General features: G+C 39.9%; 1 protein-coding gene across 3 annotated transcripts in view; it reads left to right on the forward strand.

The window, feature by feature from the left end:
• Window positions 1-298: 298 nt before the first annotated feature.
• The window catches only part of ctif (CBP80/20-dependent translation initiation factor), a 60,943-nt gene continuing 41,385 nt past the window's right edge, over window positions 299-19,856 (forward strand). For 2 of the 3 annotated variants that reach the window (XM_006789040.2, XM_006789043.2), the window contains exons 1-7: window positions 299-507; window positions 13,060-13,298; window positions 14,478-14,549; window positions 16,096-16,218; window positions 17,430-17,503; window positions 19,020-19,124; window positions 19,257-19,335. In XM_006789040.2, coding sequence (XP_006789103.1) covers window positions 13,122-13,298; window positions 14,478-14,549; window positions 16,096-16,218; window positions 17,430-17,503; window positions 19,020-19,124; window positions 19,257-19,335 — 630 coding nt within the window. In that variant the 5' untranslated portion in view covers window positions 299-507; window positions 13,060-13,121. The remainder of the gene's footprint in view (window positions 508-13,059; window positions 13,299-14,477; window positions 14,550-16,095; window positions 16,219-17,429; window positions 17,504-19,019; window positions 19,125-19,256; window positions 19,336-19,856) is intronic. The other variant, XM_006789042.2, reaches the window with a different exon arrangement.

Raw genomic sequence — 19,856 nt, forward strand, 5'->3', positions numbered from 1 at the left:
TTCGAGATGTTATTTCCAGATTTAACATAAGATAACATGACATAACAATTTGAAACTTTGACGTAATAACCCACAATCGTAACTTAGTTGATCTTTAACTTATTTTTTGCTGTGTTGGAACCAAGCTTCAATTGTTATATCTAAGGGCTGTAATAATTTAAGGTTTATATGTTTTCGGTAAGTAGCACAGAGATTCACTGGGTATGGAAATTGTGGATAACGATTAATACGCTAGTAATAAGCCCGTAACAATCTGTTACGGGCTTAACTACACTCTATTTCCCACAGTGCTCCGCTCTCGAGTGCACGTGTCAATGATGCCAGCAGACCGGACTGAACGTCACATTCCTGCATTCCCTTTTTCCTCAGTGTGGGACGTCGGAGTTACCACTGGATAGCTAACCCTCTTCCCCCCTCGCTTTCTTTTAGAGAAACACACGCATGACACGGCGGATTTAATCTCTGGAGGCGATCCAAGGTTCGCCAGGAGTTCGCATTTCACTTCGGGTGAGGATTTACTTCGTTTTAAGACAACTGAAGGTGTTTTTCGGTTGGAGCGTTTCAACCGTTGTAACGAGATAACAGTTTTAAGAGATGCGCTGGATTTGCTGCGAGTTGTCTCAGTGAGTGACCTGGTTATGCTGGGATTGGTTAAGCCTCCACCCGCAGACCTGTTGATACGACAGAGTTGACGGAGACTTGTTTGAATTTGTAATTTATAGCCTTTCGGTTACTGCTCCTAAGGGCTAACGCTAGCCGGTCGGTTAGCCGCAAAGCTTGCGTCACCATTGTTACCGGCGATACGCGGGCACACGCAGACACACAGACACACACAACAGGGCGTGGAAGTGCCCCCAGATGTGGCTTTGTTACCTTAACAAGAACAATGCTGTGCAGCAGTTTCAAAACCTCTGACATAAACGAACCGTCATGTATCGCTTCACTGACCCTGGTACACACGGTACTAGCATCACAGACAGCATGGGCGTGGTTATAAGTGCTAAATTTTTAAAAAAAAAAAAGAAGCTTAAGCTATAGTGGCACAGGTTGTTAGTCTTTCTTTGGTTTCTGTAACGTTGCGTCATACTTGCTTGACAGGAATTATGGGAACAGTCGCTTAAAGCGTTAAAGTCAATCAGCTGTGCTGAGCTAGCTGCAGAGCACTGTCTCAGCTGTTGACCCTCACAACAAAGAGTGGATCATCACAGCTGCGACTGTGGCAGGACAGAGGCAGATCAACATTTCTGTCAGATTTGGAACTTCTGTCTAAATATATTTTAACATAAACTTTAGCTCATACTCCAATGATGAATGTGTTACATGTTATTCATTAATCATGCAGTCCTTAATGAGAAAACTTGGCAGACTTAATATTTTGATCACTAGCCGACCTGACTGTTGCTCTTTAGCTCACACTTTGGTGAAGTTTGCGCATGGCATTCCTGGGATTCCAGCTGTTTAGGGACTGATTGGATCAGAGTGACTTTACTGATTTAAGGAATGTTTGCATGCTGCTACAAGTCAAAAAGCAGAGACCAAGGTAACCTTTTTAATGCAGACCTAGAAGCTAGACCTATTTTGCATGATTGCATTATACAGGTGGTATTATTAATAGATAGAATAGAAAAAAAGATTGTCTGCAGTGATGAAAGGCTGTCTCTGCAGTGTATTTACCTTGTCACATTACTGTGATCACTTAGGAGACATATGCTATTTCATTAGAATGCCAAGTGGTCAGCCAGGTTCAGCCACTTTCTCATTCTGTACATGTACATGTAAAGTCCACCCATTTGGTAACATTTAGCTGTTGTGAAGATAGTTCAGTCAGTAATGATTTGCCCATGATCTGATAGTACATGAGCAAAGGCATACTTGGTTGAGATTTGCCTACAGTTGCAGGGAATTCAAGGATATATATGAAATTGAACTTTGATAATATGCCTATATTACTATCATCAAATAGCTGATCAAGAAAAAGAAACATCTGATACACTATGTGCCCCACATATCCTCAATAAAGGATACTGTGGATTCTTAATACACATTGCTACAGTTAGGAAATATTATAAATATCCATCCATTTGTTTTTTCACTTTGTGATATGTTGTGTAGTTAGATTACTCTCACATTAATATAAAACTGAGTTTTGCTGATGTGTAAATGTGGCCTGAAAAAAAGTTTCATTCATACTAATCTAAGAGTCAGTGCACCATCATCACCCCTGTGATCTGCCATCATGGCGCATGTGAATCCTGCATTAACGTGATGAACGATCGTTATTGTGAACTCTGTCCTGGGAGACCATACAGGGACAAAAAAAGAGAAAAGACAATAATGAAAGGCCGATCTCGCCAGTGATGCCAGGGTTAATGTCCATAGCAGCAGGTAACTCTTACCTCTGTGTTGTATGTTAACGTAAGCATTAGAAAACAAGCTGGTGTTTAGGTCATGACGTAGACCTGGTTCCCTGTATGTGCGTGTAGCGCTTTGAAGAATGTGGAGGAGGCACAAATATAGCAGCAATCTTACGGAGAGAGAGTGGGAGCTGCCTGCACAAAACTGGATCATCCTGAGTCAGGCTGTGAAGCAGAAATCTAGCCTTGTTTCAGTGGGGGCTGCTCCTCATTACATTGCTTCTCTGGAACGGATGAGTGAGTGGGAAATGAGAAAGTGAGGACAGAGTGATTACACGGTTGATGAATCAGAGAAACATACAGCAGTTCTGTGAGAGATGACGGAGCTCCAACATGTTAAATACTAAGGTTTTTGCAGTAAGCCATTGTGTTTCTACTAGTTGTGTTGTTTGTGTGGTTGATCTCTTTGTCAGCAGTTTTGTCATCATCTCAGCCCTGACCAATAATAGCCACAGCTCTGTTGAACACTCACCTTTGTGCCTGTCTTTTGACTTTTGGTTGCTGTTCACCTTTAAGGTCTCAGGACTGTTATCTACCCTCCATACATGTTAGGAAGCCTGTGAGCAGGTCAGCATGCCCTCATTTGTTTGTCACACCTCCACGCTCGTGTGTCCAGACAGAAGAGCATAGCAATGTGGAGCTTCAATCCCAGCAGTTCTGCAGTACTGCACATGCCCAGTCCATTCCCATTTGGTCAGTACAGGGACAAAGAGGGACAAAAGAGGACAATGAGGCTATTGTTTTAAGTATACACACACACCATTGTACCTCCCCTCTCGTGTGACATGTGCACACACTGTTAGTCTCTTCCACTGGATTCAGGTCGTTCTAATCACACACTTGTACACATAAGAGGGAAAAAACGGAATATTTTTATATTTTGTTTTATGTAGGTTATATTGCAGTGTGAAAAAATACATAGTATTTTATGACTTGAATTGCTCTGCTAGGAGAGTTGATCTTTGTAGAATGACTGTGTGATTTTGCAGTGGAGCGCATCTTTGTAGAAAAAAAATCTATATTTATAAAGTGCCAAAAAAGAATGACCTCTTAAGCTGATTTACATCAGTTGTTCTTGAGAGAACTTTCATGCGGTCGTTTTCAACACAACAGTTTGTGGAGGAGAAACTCTTCCAGCGCTAGGGAGATGAATGAGGGCAGGAAGTCAGACAAATAAACGGCATTGAGCATCCAGTTAATTTTCAGAGTTAACTGTGGGGATTAATTGCTATCAGTGTGCTCTGAAGCCATCAGCAAAGATCATCATCATCAAGTATAACTGAAGCTGAATGTCTAACCTCGAGGCTCCCTATCGCACATAAATCTGTTTTTATATTGTTATGACTGTAACTTTTAGCTATGTAAAGGGATATTCCCCTTGTTTAGCCCTGACAATTCCCTTGTATCCATGTCATCTTTAGTAGTAACAATAATAGATCTACAAAGGCAGTTTTCTCGATTGTTGCCACCTGTTGCTCTGGTAACAGGATTTCTGCCTCTGTTTTGGTGCTGTACTTCCCGATGCCTGTCAGGGGTATCCTGAGGTTGACTACTTACCTACGTTGCAAACTTGACCAACAAGCCACCCCTCTCAGGCTTACAGAGGTTTGAGAATGCCCCTTTTTTTGGCTTTGTATGAAAACCATAAGATGGACAAATATGGGGGACGCACTTTCTAAAGTGTGACAAATGTCTGAAAAGAAAATGAAATAGAATTTCCAGTTTCACTACCGAGACGCATTATGCAGAAAAAGTGTCGCGGGAGGAATTGTGATTGATTGGTGCTAGCCACATAATGCTTATTATTATCCCTCGGCTTTGTCAGAGAGTGGCACGCAATGTGAACAGTGACACTTTTTCATCTGCATTTTGTAGGCGATATATTTAAAGTGTTCATGTTTGCCATGTAAGAAGACGGGCTCATCCTGGTACTACCAGTTCCAGTGAATGCAAAATAAGATGCAGTATTAAAAGGATTTATTTGTCATTTACTTATAAAATAAATGAAGCACATTTGTCCAAATTGTCCATTTGTCATTACATACTGGCAGAGGTGTAAACAATCTTTCAATCTCTGTGTCTTCAGTTACTGTTAATGTTTCATATGCACACAGGTGTTATTACTACCCTTTGCTGACTGTAAAGTCCTTGATCCTAAGCAAAGTATGTGGTTCCATTTAACCTATTTGCATACATCTATTACAGCAAGTATGTCTGCTGAATGATTAGAGTCAAAGAAGGCACGCAGCTCTTCTGCTCTCAAGAATAGACTACTCCAAATTATATTTAAGCTCAAGTGTGAGTTTCTTAAGCTGCCAGTCAGTAGTAGACCAGATTAGACGTATTACCAGCTCTCACTGCATGGGGTGAGAACATTGACTTGGATTCCCACTGGGTAGACGGGGTCTCATGTTCTGCTCTGTTTGGCTTGTGAGGATTATGGTTCTTACTGATTGGTTGTTGTGTAACCATATCAAAGGTTGCAAATCACCGAATGGTTTAGGCTTGTTTTTCTGTATTCACACAGTAGAAGCTGTGTTCTTTCCATTACAGCTGATTTCTTTTTAGTGAGTAAAATCCACGAAGAGAGTGACGCACATCACGTGAAGGAGTCCAAAAAGTCTGTTCCGCACTCTGACGCTTAAATTGAGTTTATGCTTATGTGTTAAATTTTCATTGTAGGTACACTGAAAGCAAACCCCCCCCAGCCACAAAAACCTACACCGAAACCTGGTGTGGTCCTCGACAGAAATGGAAGACTGGTTGGCCCGTTCAGTACTATTATTTCTTCCTTTTTGTGGATTTTCCATCTTCTTTTTCTGCTGCCAGTTTTAGAATTGACTGGAACAACTCAAAGACAAAAGCTCCATCATGGTGGTAAAGCATGGTACAGGTACAGCATGCACAGGTATAAATGTTGGGAAAGGCATCAGCCACTAGGCTATGTCATAGGCTCAACATAGATCCAGGGCACAAGTCATATTTAAGCTGTAGGAACAATAATTCAGTTTGTTCAATATCTCATTCAGTAGGCCTGGCAGTGTGTTAATTCAGCACATCAACAGGCTAACTTCTGCAGTGCATTCTCCAGAAGTTTAAGATAGTTACTAATTATATGTATGCTTTTCCAGAAAAGTTTGAAATTTGAAAAAAAATACGAGCCTGTGCATGTTTTCATTTCATAAAATTAAATTTTTGGATATGCCCATGCTTCAACGTTCCTTTTGGACCACGATTAACTTCTAAACTAGTTGTGACATTACTCTTTCATTATTCAGACATTAATTAGACACATCGATTAGAGTGTCCACAGCAAAATCGATTTTTTGTGTGTGTTTATACACCACTCCTGTTGTAATTTTGCATATATTTGTCCATTAGTTGACAAATATATGCACTCTGATTTTGGAGATACATCCAATCACGGACATGCATAGTGATGAAAGTATCTCTATTGGTCCTCAAACAAAGACACAGTGTGCAGTCCAGTGCCACGCTGTGTCTGTCTGGCCAGTTTAGTATCAGCCTGAACGCTGCTTCACTTTGGGCATCGATGTCTATGAGGTCAGCTGTGGTACAGTCTGCTTTGCATTTTATAGGGTTAATGTTTCTCTGCTTGCCTGGAGGGTCACTGCCTGAGGTAACCCAGCTTCTCACCGCACATTGTTACTCCACTATTCATGCTGGAAAGGCTTTGTAATAAGTAATAATGTGTGTATTTTTTGGCTGATAACAAGCTGTGAGACTCTAAAACATTGAGCGGCTCAGGTAAATTGTCCCTAACCCTAACCGGAACCTGCCAGAACCACTCGGCTAATGACAATGGATAGTAATAAATTATGTGGCTTGTCTAGATTCAACTGAAAGGTTAGGAGGAGACTTTGATGTCTGCAATTGTTGTGTACTGATATGCAATTTCTTAAGCGGCTTAAGTTTAGCAGTGAAGTTTGAGGGGAAGCTGGACAGTAGGGCTGGGCGATATGGCCTAAAATTCATATCGCGATATAATTTGAAGCCTGTGCGGTAACGATATATATCACGATATATTATTTTCTTCTGTATAACGTATTTTCCACACTTAAAATCCTTCAATTTTCTCAAAAATCGAGAGTGTGCCTTATGTATGAATTCTGGTTGTGCTTACTGACCTCAAACCGATTTTGGCGTGCAGAAATCTGTTGAAAATTGTTTTAGTACAACTTTGGTAAGCCGCACTGCATGATGGATTGTCAGAGCATTACGGCTGCTCTGACGGTGAGGAGCTTCATCTTTAATAAAATCATCAGCGTTGCTGCTTTACTTGGTGTAACAATTACGTTTAACATCCAGGCATCCATGAAAACAGAATTTATTAAATTTAACGGTGTTAGAAGTTAACAGGAAGTTAGCTCGCTAGTTTCCACCTAAACATTTCATACCATGTTCTGACTGAGAGATTTTTGAAACTAATTAAAACGTACAGCTCTGCTTCCACTTCCAACATAAATGAAGACAGAAAACTAAACAGCAGTGGCGTTTGCAGGGTTACTGAAGTTGGACTACCTGGTATATAATGTTGTGCTACGTGATTGCTAGCGACACAGCTATGTTAGCATAACATTAGCACAGTGAAGCTGGAGGATGAACGCCAACTTTTTTTCCACTTGATAAAAGTTAACGTGAGGGATTCTGGTGGTCAGGGACAAATGCAATCGCATAGCAGGATGCTATACACGGGCCAAAACAACAACTGAGATTATTCATCCACAATACAAGGTTAGTTATTAATACACTGCAACAATATGGGAATAGAACAGCTGCGAGAGAATTCAACATTAATGAATCAATGTTACGGAAGTGGAGGAAGCGCTGTTTTTGGCTTTCCCCATATTTCAAAAGTGCTTCATCTCTTTGCTATGACTGTCGCCCGCCATAATTTGCAGATGATAATGGTTGTAGCCGCTGCGATGCTTTCGACCAAAACAGGTGCAGCTTGATGACAACATCAACATCAATAGAGCGATATAGTCAAAATCTCTATCGTTGGCCAAATTTATATCGTTTATATCGCCCACCCCTACTGGACAGGATGGCAGGCAGTTCTTTGTTGTAACAGCTGTTAGGATTGGGGAAAAAGAGCAAAAAGGTGGAGACAGGAAAGAGCAGAGGAGTTAGAGCATTGTGGGTCAGGGGACTGAAAAATGTAGTTTGAGAAGACAGAAAAGGAGAATAGAGAAAAGAGGAGAGAGTGTGTTATACTGTGATGATTCTACAAGCAAATTAATACTACATAAACAAGCAAATTAATACTACATAAACAGGTAGTATAAAAAAACTCCACAGTGCAACAACCACTGCAAAAAATTGCTTGAAATCTGGAGACATGGGTCAGGATATTTTATACTTTCTTACATGGTGCACACAGCCGGAATAAGTGGATTCACATGTGTTTGCACTACTGGAGGTACGCTCTGTGGTGCCAGTGAGGGAGTTTGCAGGAGGCAGAACACATGAAGCCTGCTCGCTAGAGGTGAGTGTGCTGGACCATTAACTGGACTGTTTGCACACTGGCGCAATCCAACATTACACAAACTTGTAGTAAAAAGCTGGAAAGTTTTAGACTGGCTAATTCTAAGCTTCATTGTGTTGAACACTTATCTGCTTATATGCACCTCGAATGCTTATGCATGTTTGTCTGCCAACCATTTTATACTACTTATCTTGGTCCAGGTCATATGACCCTGCTAGTCGATGCACATGCTTTTTTGGAATGCAGTCTAAAATTTTCGTAGTGTAGTTCTTATCTATTTTAGAATAGCTATAGTAAGTAATTTAAACAAATAGTTGACAGTATTTCACAACAGCAAAGTTTTAAAGCTTCGCCCGGTGAACCCTGGGGTTGACAACAACTAGTGTGTTGAGTTTTTATCTAACCAAATTCCCTGCACCAGGAGGGGAAGACATTGTTGCAAATCAGTGACTCATGAGCTGTTTCTGTCTTGTTCGATACTTTTCTCTTCCCATCATTCTTTTACAGGTCAACTTTGGTTTCATCTATACAAAGAATTTCTTTTATCAGAAAGGTCATAGCTCTTTTAGATGTTTTCTGGCAAAATGTAATGTGTCCTTCCTGTTCTTGAGTGTAACCAGTGGTTTGCACCTTGTTGCAAATCCTCTGTTTTTACATTTTTGCATCTGTGACAGTGATACATCTATCTATTTTAGAGCATTCTTGACTTGGCAAGAAGCTGAGAAGTTGTTTTTCTTAGGCAAGGAAAGAATCATTCAATCATCTGCTGTAATTACCTTCTGTAGCCTTTCAGGCCTATTGGTTTTGCTAAGCTGGCCTGTGTCTTCCCTTTCTCAGGCAATTTACCACATTGTTGATTTGGCTACATTTTTGCAATCTCTCTGATGGGTTTAGTTTGCTTTTTTTCACTCGCTTCAACATTTTTTTAGACGTTCATTGGGAGTTCTATTGAAAAGGTATGAAACTACCATGGCCATGAAACTGCTTGTCAGTCAATTGTTCAATGGCTAAACAGTCAACACGCTATTTTTGTAAATCTCCTCAAATTAAAGCTAAAAGTCTGCACTTCAATCACATCTTGATTGTTTGGTCCAAAATCCCCTGTGAAAAAAGTACAAAAATTATGTCATTGTCCAAAAATTCATACATTAAATATTTCAGACAAACAGGTCAGGATACAAGAATGACGTAAGGAAAAAGTCACATTGGATGTTGTGTTAAAAATAGACATTAGTGCCCACCCTGTAGCTGTACGGATCTTCTCTACTGCCAAGTTGAAGATGCTTGTAAAGTATGCGTGTATCATAGGAGTCAGGATAGGCGTGGATGCAAAATGCAGCTTATTTAAATGTCAGAAATCTTCTCATTTCATGTGAGTGTAGATAGAAAGGCTGGACAATCATTACTAGTAAGTTAAAATGCAAGCAGGACTTCACAATGATTTCATCATTGTCTGCATCTTTTTGTTATTTGAGAGCTCATATCGCTGATTGATCTTAGCGTGTATGGGGAAGATGAGACCTGTGTTTGGTGAATCTGAGCTGCCTTGCAATGCTATTTGTGTCCCTGACCTTGAGTCAGTTCCTCTGTTTAGTCAAAGCTCTAAGATGGGCCACCAGCCTGCAGAGCTTCTTTATTTGTTATTCCTCACATATACACCAAATACAGTAGTATCCTTTTCTTTGTGAAGAGCAGGTCCTTGCTTTAATCTCATATCCTTTTCCCTTTTTCTGCAGCCTATAAGTACAATAATAGTTTGGCTTTTTTTTTTTTTACTGTTATACGTGATTGTATTTTATGACTAAACACTTATTTTTCCCTCATGAGAAAAAATTGATTTTGAGTCAATGTAGCCATGAAACAAATCAGAACTGCAGATTTAGAGTGCTGTGTTGCAAAACACTGCTGGGTAGACTTGCATCCAATTCCACAGATGCCTCACTCCTGTGATATGCAGAACAAGCTTTATATCCTGAAGTTAATGCCATTGAGATGGACCTGGTGATTCGCCCATCCCCTACAGAAAGCACATAAAGGCCGTAATAGCACTGAAATTGTCATAGATAGCAAGGCAAAAAAAACCCAGAAGCTACGTGTATTTTGCATCAATCAAAGGGTCAATAATTGCTTGCAGCTGTTTACCCTTAGGCAGTAATCCCACACTACATATCAAGGACAACAGTAGGACATCTGACTGGATTGTAGCCACTATCAATATGCATCTATCAACATACTGTTGCATTCACACTATTATTGATTGCGGCTCAACTTATTCAAACTGTGTTAAAAGTATTGTAACTCAATATTTTTAACTTCAGAGCTCGAGTGAATAAACGCAGTGCTGTAAAAAAAAAGTTTTGATTTCTTTTGTAATTTTTACATGTTTCAGATGAACAAATTTTAATATTAGACAAAGATAAGTGAAAAAAAATACTAAATGCAATTTTCCAATTATGATTTTTTTTAATCAAGAGAGAGAAGATATCCAAATCTTCCTCGCTTTGTGTGTGCCCTAAACCAGCGGTCCCCAACCTTTTTTGCGCCACAGACTTGTTTATGTCAGACAATCTTTACACGGTCCACTCTTCTTTGCAGAATAGTTTTAATTCGCTCACACTGCTGGGTTTTCAAGCATGAATGGCCTGTTTAAGGTCATGCCATTATCGGATTTAAGCCCAGACTTTGATTAGGCGTCTCTTATATAAGTTTATTATCTATAAGTTAATTTACCATTAATTTTTAATGTCTGAAGTGAGTTTGCACTGTCCATGGTTCGTTTACAGTGGGTCCATGTAAAATAGTGGTTTACACATTCGATTAACACATGACACATGAAAGGTTGCTGGTAGACCAGTGGGAGACACAAATCCCTTTGGGGTTGCATGAGTAAGGGCGTCTGGCATAAAAATCTGCCAGGTCAGATATGCAGAGATACCCGCTGTGGCAACCAACAGGGAGTATCCAAAAGTAGCAGGTTGTTACCGGTTTGGCTGAGGACATAGCGAGGCGCACAACTTGGATTGATTGGATTGTCAGATAAATTTTTCGCCTTTTTGGGCAGCATATGAGTATGAAAACTGTTAGTTTCAGTCTTAAAATACACCAAATATCATGAAGATAACAAATGTCTCTTGAGTCAGCAATGGCAACAAAAAGGGACAGCGCAGGGAAAACTTGTAAACCTCTGTAGAACTTTACTAAAGCCAACAGTGCACCCTTTTATGGTGTGCAAGTTTGCAAACAATCTCATCATAAATGTCACAATATATTTCCAAAGCTGGATTGAACTACTAGAAAAAAGCCCTCCATTGGTCAAAGCCACAGAATTGTTTGTCCTTCCTTAAAATGGGGTCTCAAGTCCATGTACCAAGCATGACTGCGATAGCTGTGACCCTACATCCTGTTAGGCAGCTTTCTCAGTGATTATGATTGGCAATAATTGCAGCAAGTGACATAAAATCCAGTATCGCTAAAAATGAATTAAGGAAGAACTATGCTTGATTAAAGCAAACTAATTTTACTCAGACATATGGTTTAAAAGTTAAAGGCACCAAAATGGACCCCTTTTTAAACCCTTTAGTTGTACTGCACTGCTGGCAAGGCAGACACCATTGTTTAAAAGGTTCTTGCTTTCCATATGCCACACCTCTCTTCCTACACTCATAAAAAGCATCCTGTCAACTTGTGCATAATCCTGCTAACAGACAAAAAGACAAACCAGAAAGCAGTAGTGAAAACAGAGTTACCTTGGCAGAGGTAACAAGCAGTGAATCACTGCATCTATACGGAGATTGGAAAAAATGTGAAAGCATGCAAACATATATGTAGATATATGCATGGGTGTGCCAGGGGATGCTTATACTTGTACATGTGTGCATGCATTAATAAACTTGCAGGTCCCGTGTTGCTGAGCACACACTTGGTTTGAGTGTGCATACTTCTGTAACCTACTAATTGCAAATCACCAGGCTAATCAAAGCCCTGGCATTAATGTATGCTGGATTATATTATTGACACGTATGGATTACAGTGCTGACTGTGAGTCAGATGTATAACATGTTGACCTGCTAGTGTTTGTGGAGATTCAGGTTACTGTCTCTCAACAACAGTTCAGAACCTGAGGTCTGATCTTCTAGTGGAGGATGTTGATGTTATTTTCTGACTGTTCTAAATTTGTTTAGAGTTGTTGTTATGCTAGCTTAACTTAGAAATGATCCTGCCTTTGTTGTACGTCTGTTTGAAAAACATTGCCCTTCATGCAGTGCAGAAATTAGTAAAATCAAATTTGATCTTGGAAAAAGAGATTGCAGAATATGTTTAGGAAATACCACTCCCCATTACTCTGGCATTAGGCAGCGCTGTTGCATCATAGCCAAAACAAAGCCTTTAGACTTTCTGTAGCTGACTTGTTGGCTGCAAATGCACAGGACTCCCCAGCGAGTCCCAAGGGCTCAGCAGATACCATTCTGCTTGCTCCAGCCATAAATCCTCTTTGCATGGCTGGTGATCAAGCCGTGATGTAAAGGAGCTTAGTAGCAATAGACAGACAGCCAGGAAGCTGCTTCCCTGTTGGCCGGGGGTCAGGTGATCACACAAAAACACTGACAGGAGACAGAGGGAGAGAGACGGCGAGGTAAAGGTGGGAAAACAAACTGACATTGAGAGGTGTGTGAATGGTGACAGCCAACAGGGTTTGTGGAGCAACTTTTCAAAAGTTGGATTGATAAGCTGAGTGCCTGCCTGGGTTTGCTGTAGCTCCACCTGAACACAAGTTTTCTGTCTTGTGTGTTGGACAGTTTGGTGGAAGCAGGCAGTGCGTGTATGTGTGTTTGCTGACAGCAGGGAGGCTGTGTACCTTCTTCAAATGTCAGGGAGTTGAGGTGGAAAAGGTAAGAAAAATGTGTTTAGCTGTTCCTGAGCTGCAAGCAGTGATTATTTTAGGTAAATCTCCCAGGGATATATTTGATCAAGTGACTCAACAGTTTGTCTGTATTGGGTTGTTGGACTGATGTCCACGCACCTCTTTGACAGTCAGTGTCTCGATATTGAAACGTTTCTTATAATGACTATATAATGACTGCAAAAAGTTGAGCTTCACTTACTCTTGTCCATTTCTTAAACTTCCTTTCCCCACAGGTCACTTTCCTTTCTCCCTCCCTCCCCTTCCTCCCCTTCCACCCATCACTGCACCCGTTGCCATGGAGAGCTCTTCGGTGGCGTCTGCGTCGTCCGAGGCTGGGAGCACACGCTCGCAGGAGATAGAAGAGCTGGAGCGCTTTATCGACAGCTATGTGCTGGAATATCAAGTGCAAGGGCTTCTGGGAGACAAGGCAGATGGAGACTTGGACTTGGACAGTAGCTGCAAGGTACCCCAGGTCAGAGCTATATCACATAAGCAGTACTGTATTTGATTATTCCAGGCCTTGGTGGTGTCTGTGGATTTTTTTTATCTTCCCAAAAAAGACTGGAAGGTTTCTCTCTGTGTCAGCTGCCATTAGTGTTGTAATGAATACTGTGTAAATAGAGAGAAAGTGGAAGGGCATTCGTCAGAGATGTACCACGAAGATAGATTATTGGGTTAGGGTGGTATTTTGAGGTTAATGTCAGAGCGTTCATTGTTATGAAGGTAGCTGTCTTTTTACCTAGTTAGATTACCATGGTAACTAATGCCAAACACATAATATGGCCCGGAGCAGGTTATGTTCTGAGTTTCAGTTGACAAATGACTGTGTGAGAGCCACGTTCTCACAGGCTCTTACATTTTTGGTATGCTCTATGTGCCATATAGATTCTCTGATGAAGAAATATGTTTATTCACAGTTTTCTGCAGGATCACTCTCATTTTTATTTGTATGAACAGTGATTTGGCATTTAATGATTTAGGTTCTTTATAGATCGGTATCATCTAATACTGTCTCTGATTGGCCGCTTTTGCACTGAAGAAAAGTAAAATAACACATCTAATCTCAGACATTTGAAACAGAAATTTAGAAGTTCAACTTCAAATAGTGACTTGACTGATTCAGGACGGTGATTTAACTACAACATGACATAGAAGCTCAGTAGTCTTGCTCTTATATATATATATATATATATATATATATATATATATACTGCCATTATATACAATCCGTCTGCATTTATGAATTAGATATATTCAATTAGTCAATTATTTGCAAGCCTTGCTTTCCACCAGGGTGACCTGTGCATGTGCCATTTGATCAACCAATGTACGGCCAATCACTGGACAACCACAGATTATTGGTTAATTAGTAGCTGTCCCTATTTTTATTGTAGTGTGACAGAACCGTAATGCAAAGAAAGCATGGCAGTGTTGAACTTACATTGTAGTTCACCTTTAGCTGCTTCAGCTGCCTTGACCTAGTTTATTGGCTGCTACAGAAACTATACACCAGGCTTTAAGATTTGGTCAGAAACATAATTTTGAGTCTGTTATAAAAGCAGAACTTCAAAGTAAATTTGAATATGCTTTAATAAGACTTTAAATATGCCGTAATTGTTAACCTATCTACTTTGTTTTCTCTCTTCTTCAGTGGACAGATGACTGCAATGATAAGAAAGATGGTAGCTGGACATCATCACAAGGACGAGGCACATCTAAGCCAGTGAGTGTTTGTCTGTTCACAGCTCTGTCTTTGCTAAATAGAGTTGGGGATCACCAGATACCCTGTGATATGAAATTATCACAATATATGACTCACAATACAATATTATTGCAATTTTTAACATTTTGCAAGATGCTGACCATTGCAATAACATATAGTGGGACTTGTCATGTTTTGTCCACCGCAAATGACATTACACTTTGTCAACATCTGTTTTATCCAGTAAGATGAGATAAGTTGCCTCACTTCAATTTTTTTGTTTGCTGGAAAATGAGCATATCGACACTGTCGCTAGCATGTGCTATAACTGTTGCTATAAGATGGAATCAGTTTGCTAACAGTCTGATACGAGTGATTGAATGGGGTCAAGTTGGCAATTACACGCAATCTGTTTCTGATAATATAACAATCAACAGTGATAAATTGTAAAAAAAAAATCTCATATCTGTTTCTGTTTACCTAGACAGAAATTCACATTTACCTATTACAATTGTATTCAGCAACCAGCTGGTTAACAGTTGAGTTGAGTATCCTTAAGTTGTGCTCATTGACAATGACTTATTCAGACTGATGGCAACACATCTGTCTGCATTTGAAAAACCAGATTATTTGCAGACCTTTAACAGTCTCTCTAAGTCTGATTGCACTCAGTCCAATTCAGACTGCAGCTGCTTGCAGACAGGTAGCCTCCTATCAGTCGATTGCCTTACCATTATGCTGAACATAATGTAATGCTGCTGTTGTGTTAATATAAAGATGTTAAATCACTAACAACCAAAATAACTTGGATGCCTAAAACAATAATCAAAAGCTTTAGTCATTGTAACACATCTCCTAGGCAAGGTCAGATGTATACCGTTGCACATGGTAGTTGCTGATCTGAAAATAGTCCTAATTTTATCCAGTGCACCCTTTCAGTCTGCTCGAGCTGCATATTGACTTACTCTCTGGTCACTGGATCACCACAATGATTAAATCACATGTTTTCCTTCTCTCTGTTCTGTACATGCTCGTCCGTTTTCTGGGCTCTGTCAGCTCTTCAGTGTATGATTGAAAGAGCTCTGTAACACCAACCTTTAGTCATTCATCTACACTTTCTACATTGAAAGCATGTTCATAGTGACTGGTGGGACACTATGACGCTAGAGCCAGTAATTAAAAAAAAATACTAAGTGAGTTACCAGCTAGTTAGTCTGTTAAATCTGAGTCTGTGTGTGTCGCTCTGGTGCGTTCTCACAATGCTGATTTTGGTGATTTTTTATTGTTGTATTGTTGCTCTCCAGAGTTGACTTTTTAGCAGCATGGATTAGAATGATCTAACAAAATAAAGGAGGGTAGAGCTGAAATGTGACTATTTATGGTAACAAAATGAGAAAGCAGCAAAGGTCAGTCTTTTTCCATTTTCCATGTTCAGCAGGTTTTGACATTGACTATCTAGAGCAATGGTCTAATACATATACACACAAAGCATGAGCAAAAAGGAGGAAAAATGGAAAACCAAAACCAAAGACCATAATTTCTTTCGTTAACTCTCTCAACTCCACAGGATGAATGGGAACACAGCAGTAATGGCAGCACAGGTTCCAGGCCCAGTTCAGGGTCCAGACCTGGATCTGGCTCACGATCTGGCAGCAGGGGGCACAACAACCAGTACAAAGGTTGTGCCAAGGTACAGAAACACATGGGTTTGTCTGCTTTTGAGTTGGATTAACTTTATGAAAGTGCCTCCCTAACATGACTTTAATCAAGATGAAAGTGGAAAAAAACTCACTGATACCATGGTCATTTGTGCGTTCAAGCTGTCAGAACAGATTTAGATGCTTCAATGCTCCAATTTATCCTCTTTAAGGGCCCCTCCTGAGAAGCCAGGTTTGCTCTCATTTGTCAGCTGGTCTAGCAAAATGCCTTCATTTTGCTGGACATTAGTTACATTAGTTACTTACAGAGTAGACACCACCTTCAGTGAGTTGTATGCCTACAAAACATTAGACCAGGAACACGGGGAGCTTTGAACAGAGATCACTGCATTACACAGTACATGATAATGTAATGTCCATGACCATTTGTTTCTCTGCCACAGCAGTTAATTTTTCAGTTCCATCATGGTAGACTGAAAAGGTCCTGAGCCAAATTATGAAACCTTGTAGAGAGATAGAGCATTAAAAAGGCAGGGGCAAAGGTAGAGCCAGTAAAGCTTTGGTTTACCTCAGCAGAGGAAAAGTTTAGAGGCTTCCTCATGTCCTGTTGGTTAATATTAACATAAAATCCAGATAGGCTTAGTTTGTGCCACAGGACAAAGTCGTTTAATGAAAACACGTTAACATACATGGATTCCTTTCTTTTCTTTTCTTTTTTTTACTGATTCCAAATCATTCACTCATTCAAATCACTGATTTCATGTTTCCACAGTTTCTGATTAAATTTTTCACATAGTTCTGGCATATTGATATACAGTCACAGCTATTGGTCATGTTAGCCACATTAGCTGCTCAAAATCCTGAGAGAAACAATTTCCCTTTTGTTAGGGATATAACAGTAGTCAACTGGGTCTCAGTTTCAACAGCAGAATGCTTCAGAATCTTAGCCTCTAAACACTGCTAACAATGAGGGAATGTAAAGCAGGAAGCTGCTCATTCTCTACACAAGGCCTTGCTTGTTGAGTATTTTGCTTCTGGTTATGGTTGGTTATGGAGTTAAGTCACAGAAAAGTCTAGGCTACAAATGAAGTCTTTCTAGAATACCTTTGGAGGAGCAAATGATTTGGAGGATGCTTGTGAAATGTTACATACAAGTTGAGTAATGTGGACATGGGATTGGTGAGAAGTATTTTGTAGTCATGCTGAAAACATTATTTCTTCTTTTCCCTTGTGTGTTATCTAGAATGGCAACAGAGAGGGATCCTTTGACATCCTGGGGACAGACATATGGGCTGCTAACACAATGGACTCACATGGGTAGGTACCTTTCTGTTTCACACACCTGTCTGCTGGATATAGCTTTTGGATGGTCATGTGACAGACAGTAGACAGCACAGTCTCGTAGCAATTGTTTGTTCCTCTCTTTGGTACATTTTGTAATTTTGTTTGGTTACTCTTTTCACTTCTTTAAAATTTCCTCTCCACTTGTGGTCAGCGGTTGCAGTTTAGCATTTGAGCTCCATTAGTGTCCTGTTTTTAACCTGTTTTATCTTTGTAGTCCAAGACTGTAGTTTCAACATTCAGCTTGACCTTTAGCAAATCTGTTCAGCTGTCGTTCCAAACTAAGTATCTCTTCACACTGACAACCTTAATCATGAGGGAGAAAAAACCCCACATTTAAACTACATCTGAGCTACCGGAGGCTCGACTGTTTAGCCCCAGTGCTCTAAATCCTGTTACTCTTTATAAATGACGTCTCTGCGTGAATCAGCTTCTGTATGTCCAAGAGGTTTTTCAAACGAGAGCTAGACGTGAGACTTAAGAGCAGAGGGGCGAAAGTCAAAACGTTAGAGAAAGGAAATGAGCAAAACATAAATCAGTTAAAAGTGGAGGCAGGACTGGTTGCCATGGTAACATCTGCACAGCAGCGACTTCCGGCCACGCTGGCACAACGGAGCATGCAGCGAGTGATGCAGCCGGCACGGTGGGATGATGTAAGCAGTTTTTTCCTCACGCAGGTGGAGACGTGTTACAGGGTTAAATGTTTTACTAAAACACACTGATTCATTCAAGTATGCATTCTTGACAAAAGCTCTGTGTGTGTGTGTGTGTGTGTGTGTGTGTGTGTGTGTGTGTGTGTGTGTGTGTGTGTGTGTGTGTCAAATATGGAAACATAGTTTTTCTTATTATATCATCTGATATACAATATATAATATACTAAGGGTCTCATTAGCAATGGTACCCTGCAAGTAGATTATAAATTATACAGTATAAAACATGCAGAAATGTGTAGATCATTTTATACACATATAGAGCCAGAGATATAGATGCATAAACAATTCACATGTTTATATATCTGCATTCACACACCAGGCATTAAGAAATTACATACATTACGTTAATCAATGACAACCTGAAATATTAAGAAAAGCAAGCCATTCATTATATAAAATCTCACGTCCCCCCCCCCCCCAAGGGAACTGGTTCTTGAACACCAGTTGCTTTTGTAAGTAGAAGCTTGTGAAGTTTTATCTGGATTTAGTGAAAACCTAAGTATAATTAAGGCCTTTTGAAAAGCCAAAAATAATTTGAAGGATAACTTTAAAGAATGGTGATGTAACAAGAAATAAATAAATATCACAATGTCTCTCTATATCTTCAAAATAAAAAGGCAAATAAATCATTTCTAAGGGATTTGGTTAAAAAGAAAATGTCCCACATCATTTTTAAAATAGGTTTTTGCAACTTTGTAGCAGTTTTCATGCAAGTAATCATACGCACTTATGCAGAGACTCTCCATGACTCTAACTGTTACTTTGTCTCCTCCTTGTAGAGGTGCAGGCTGGGACGTGCAGCCAGAGAAGCTGGACTTTAGCCATTTTCACAGAAAACACTTCAGAGGAACGCCAAAGCACCTGCCACACATTGACAGAGAAGGGTAAACTATACATTTATTTATGTTCAGTTATTTTGTCTCACTGGTGGAACTCAGAACAGCTTTGATTGCTCTATACCACCTTAATTTATAGCATCATACAACCTCCTGATCTCACCCGTTCCTCTCTTACAGGATAATCAAAAACAAGGTTGAAGAAGATGACGGTATAGACATGAACGACATAGAAAGGTTCCTACCACATCTTCGCTCGGTAAGTCACTGATTTTTTTCTTGTGTGAAACTAAGCCATCCCAGTTTAGTACTGCAGTGAACAGGTGTGAGAAAGCCATTCACAGGTCACAACTTTAAGAAGCTTTAGCAATACTGTGTGATTTGCTGTTAGAGAGTGACCCCTGGTGGTTAGGTGAAGGAATAATGTGCACCAAATGGAGTTCAGAGTCAAGAGTGCTGGAGTCTGGTTTTTGATTAATTACTAGAATATTAAACATAATTACAGGAATGATCTTTCTTGTACTAAAAGAGCAATTTGTGTTGTTAATTTCTTTTTTTAAAAAGAAAAAAAAATGGAACATAAGAGTGCAAGATGAGTCTGTGTTATATGTACTTTCTGAGACTTGTTGATTAAAAATAAAAACTTTAGTGACACCCGCTGGTCAGAGGCAGGAGTGAGCTGTAACTGTGAATAATGATGTTATATCTCCCTCTAGTGGGCAAATGTTTGCATAACATATATGCGTAGATGCCCAAATGATTCACACAGAAGAGATGTGG

Source organism: Neolamprologus brichardi, chromosome 7 (assembly GCF_056152115.1).
Source record: "Neolamprologus brichardi isolate AB-2024 chromosome 7, ASM5615211v1, whole genome shotgun sequence".
Lineage (NCBI taxonomy): Eukaryota > Metazoa > Chordata > Actinopteri > Cichliformes > Cichlidae > Neolamprologus > Neolamprologus brichardi.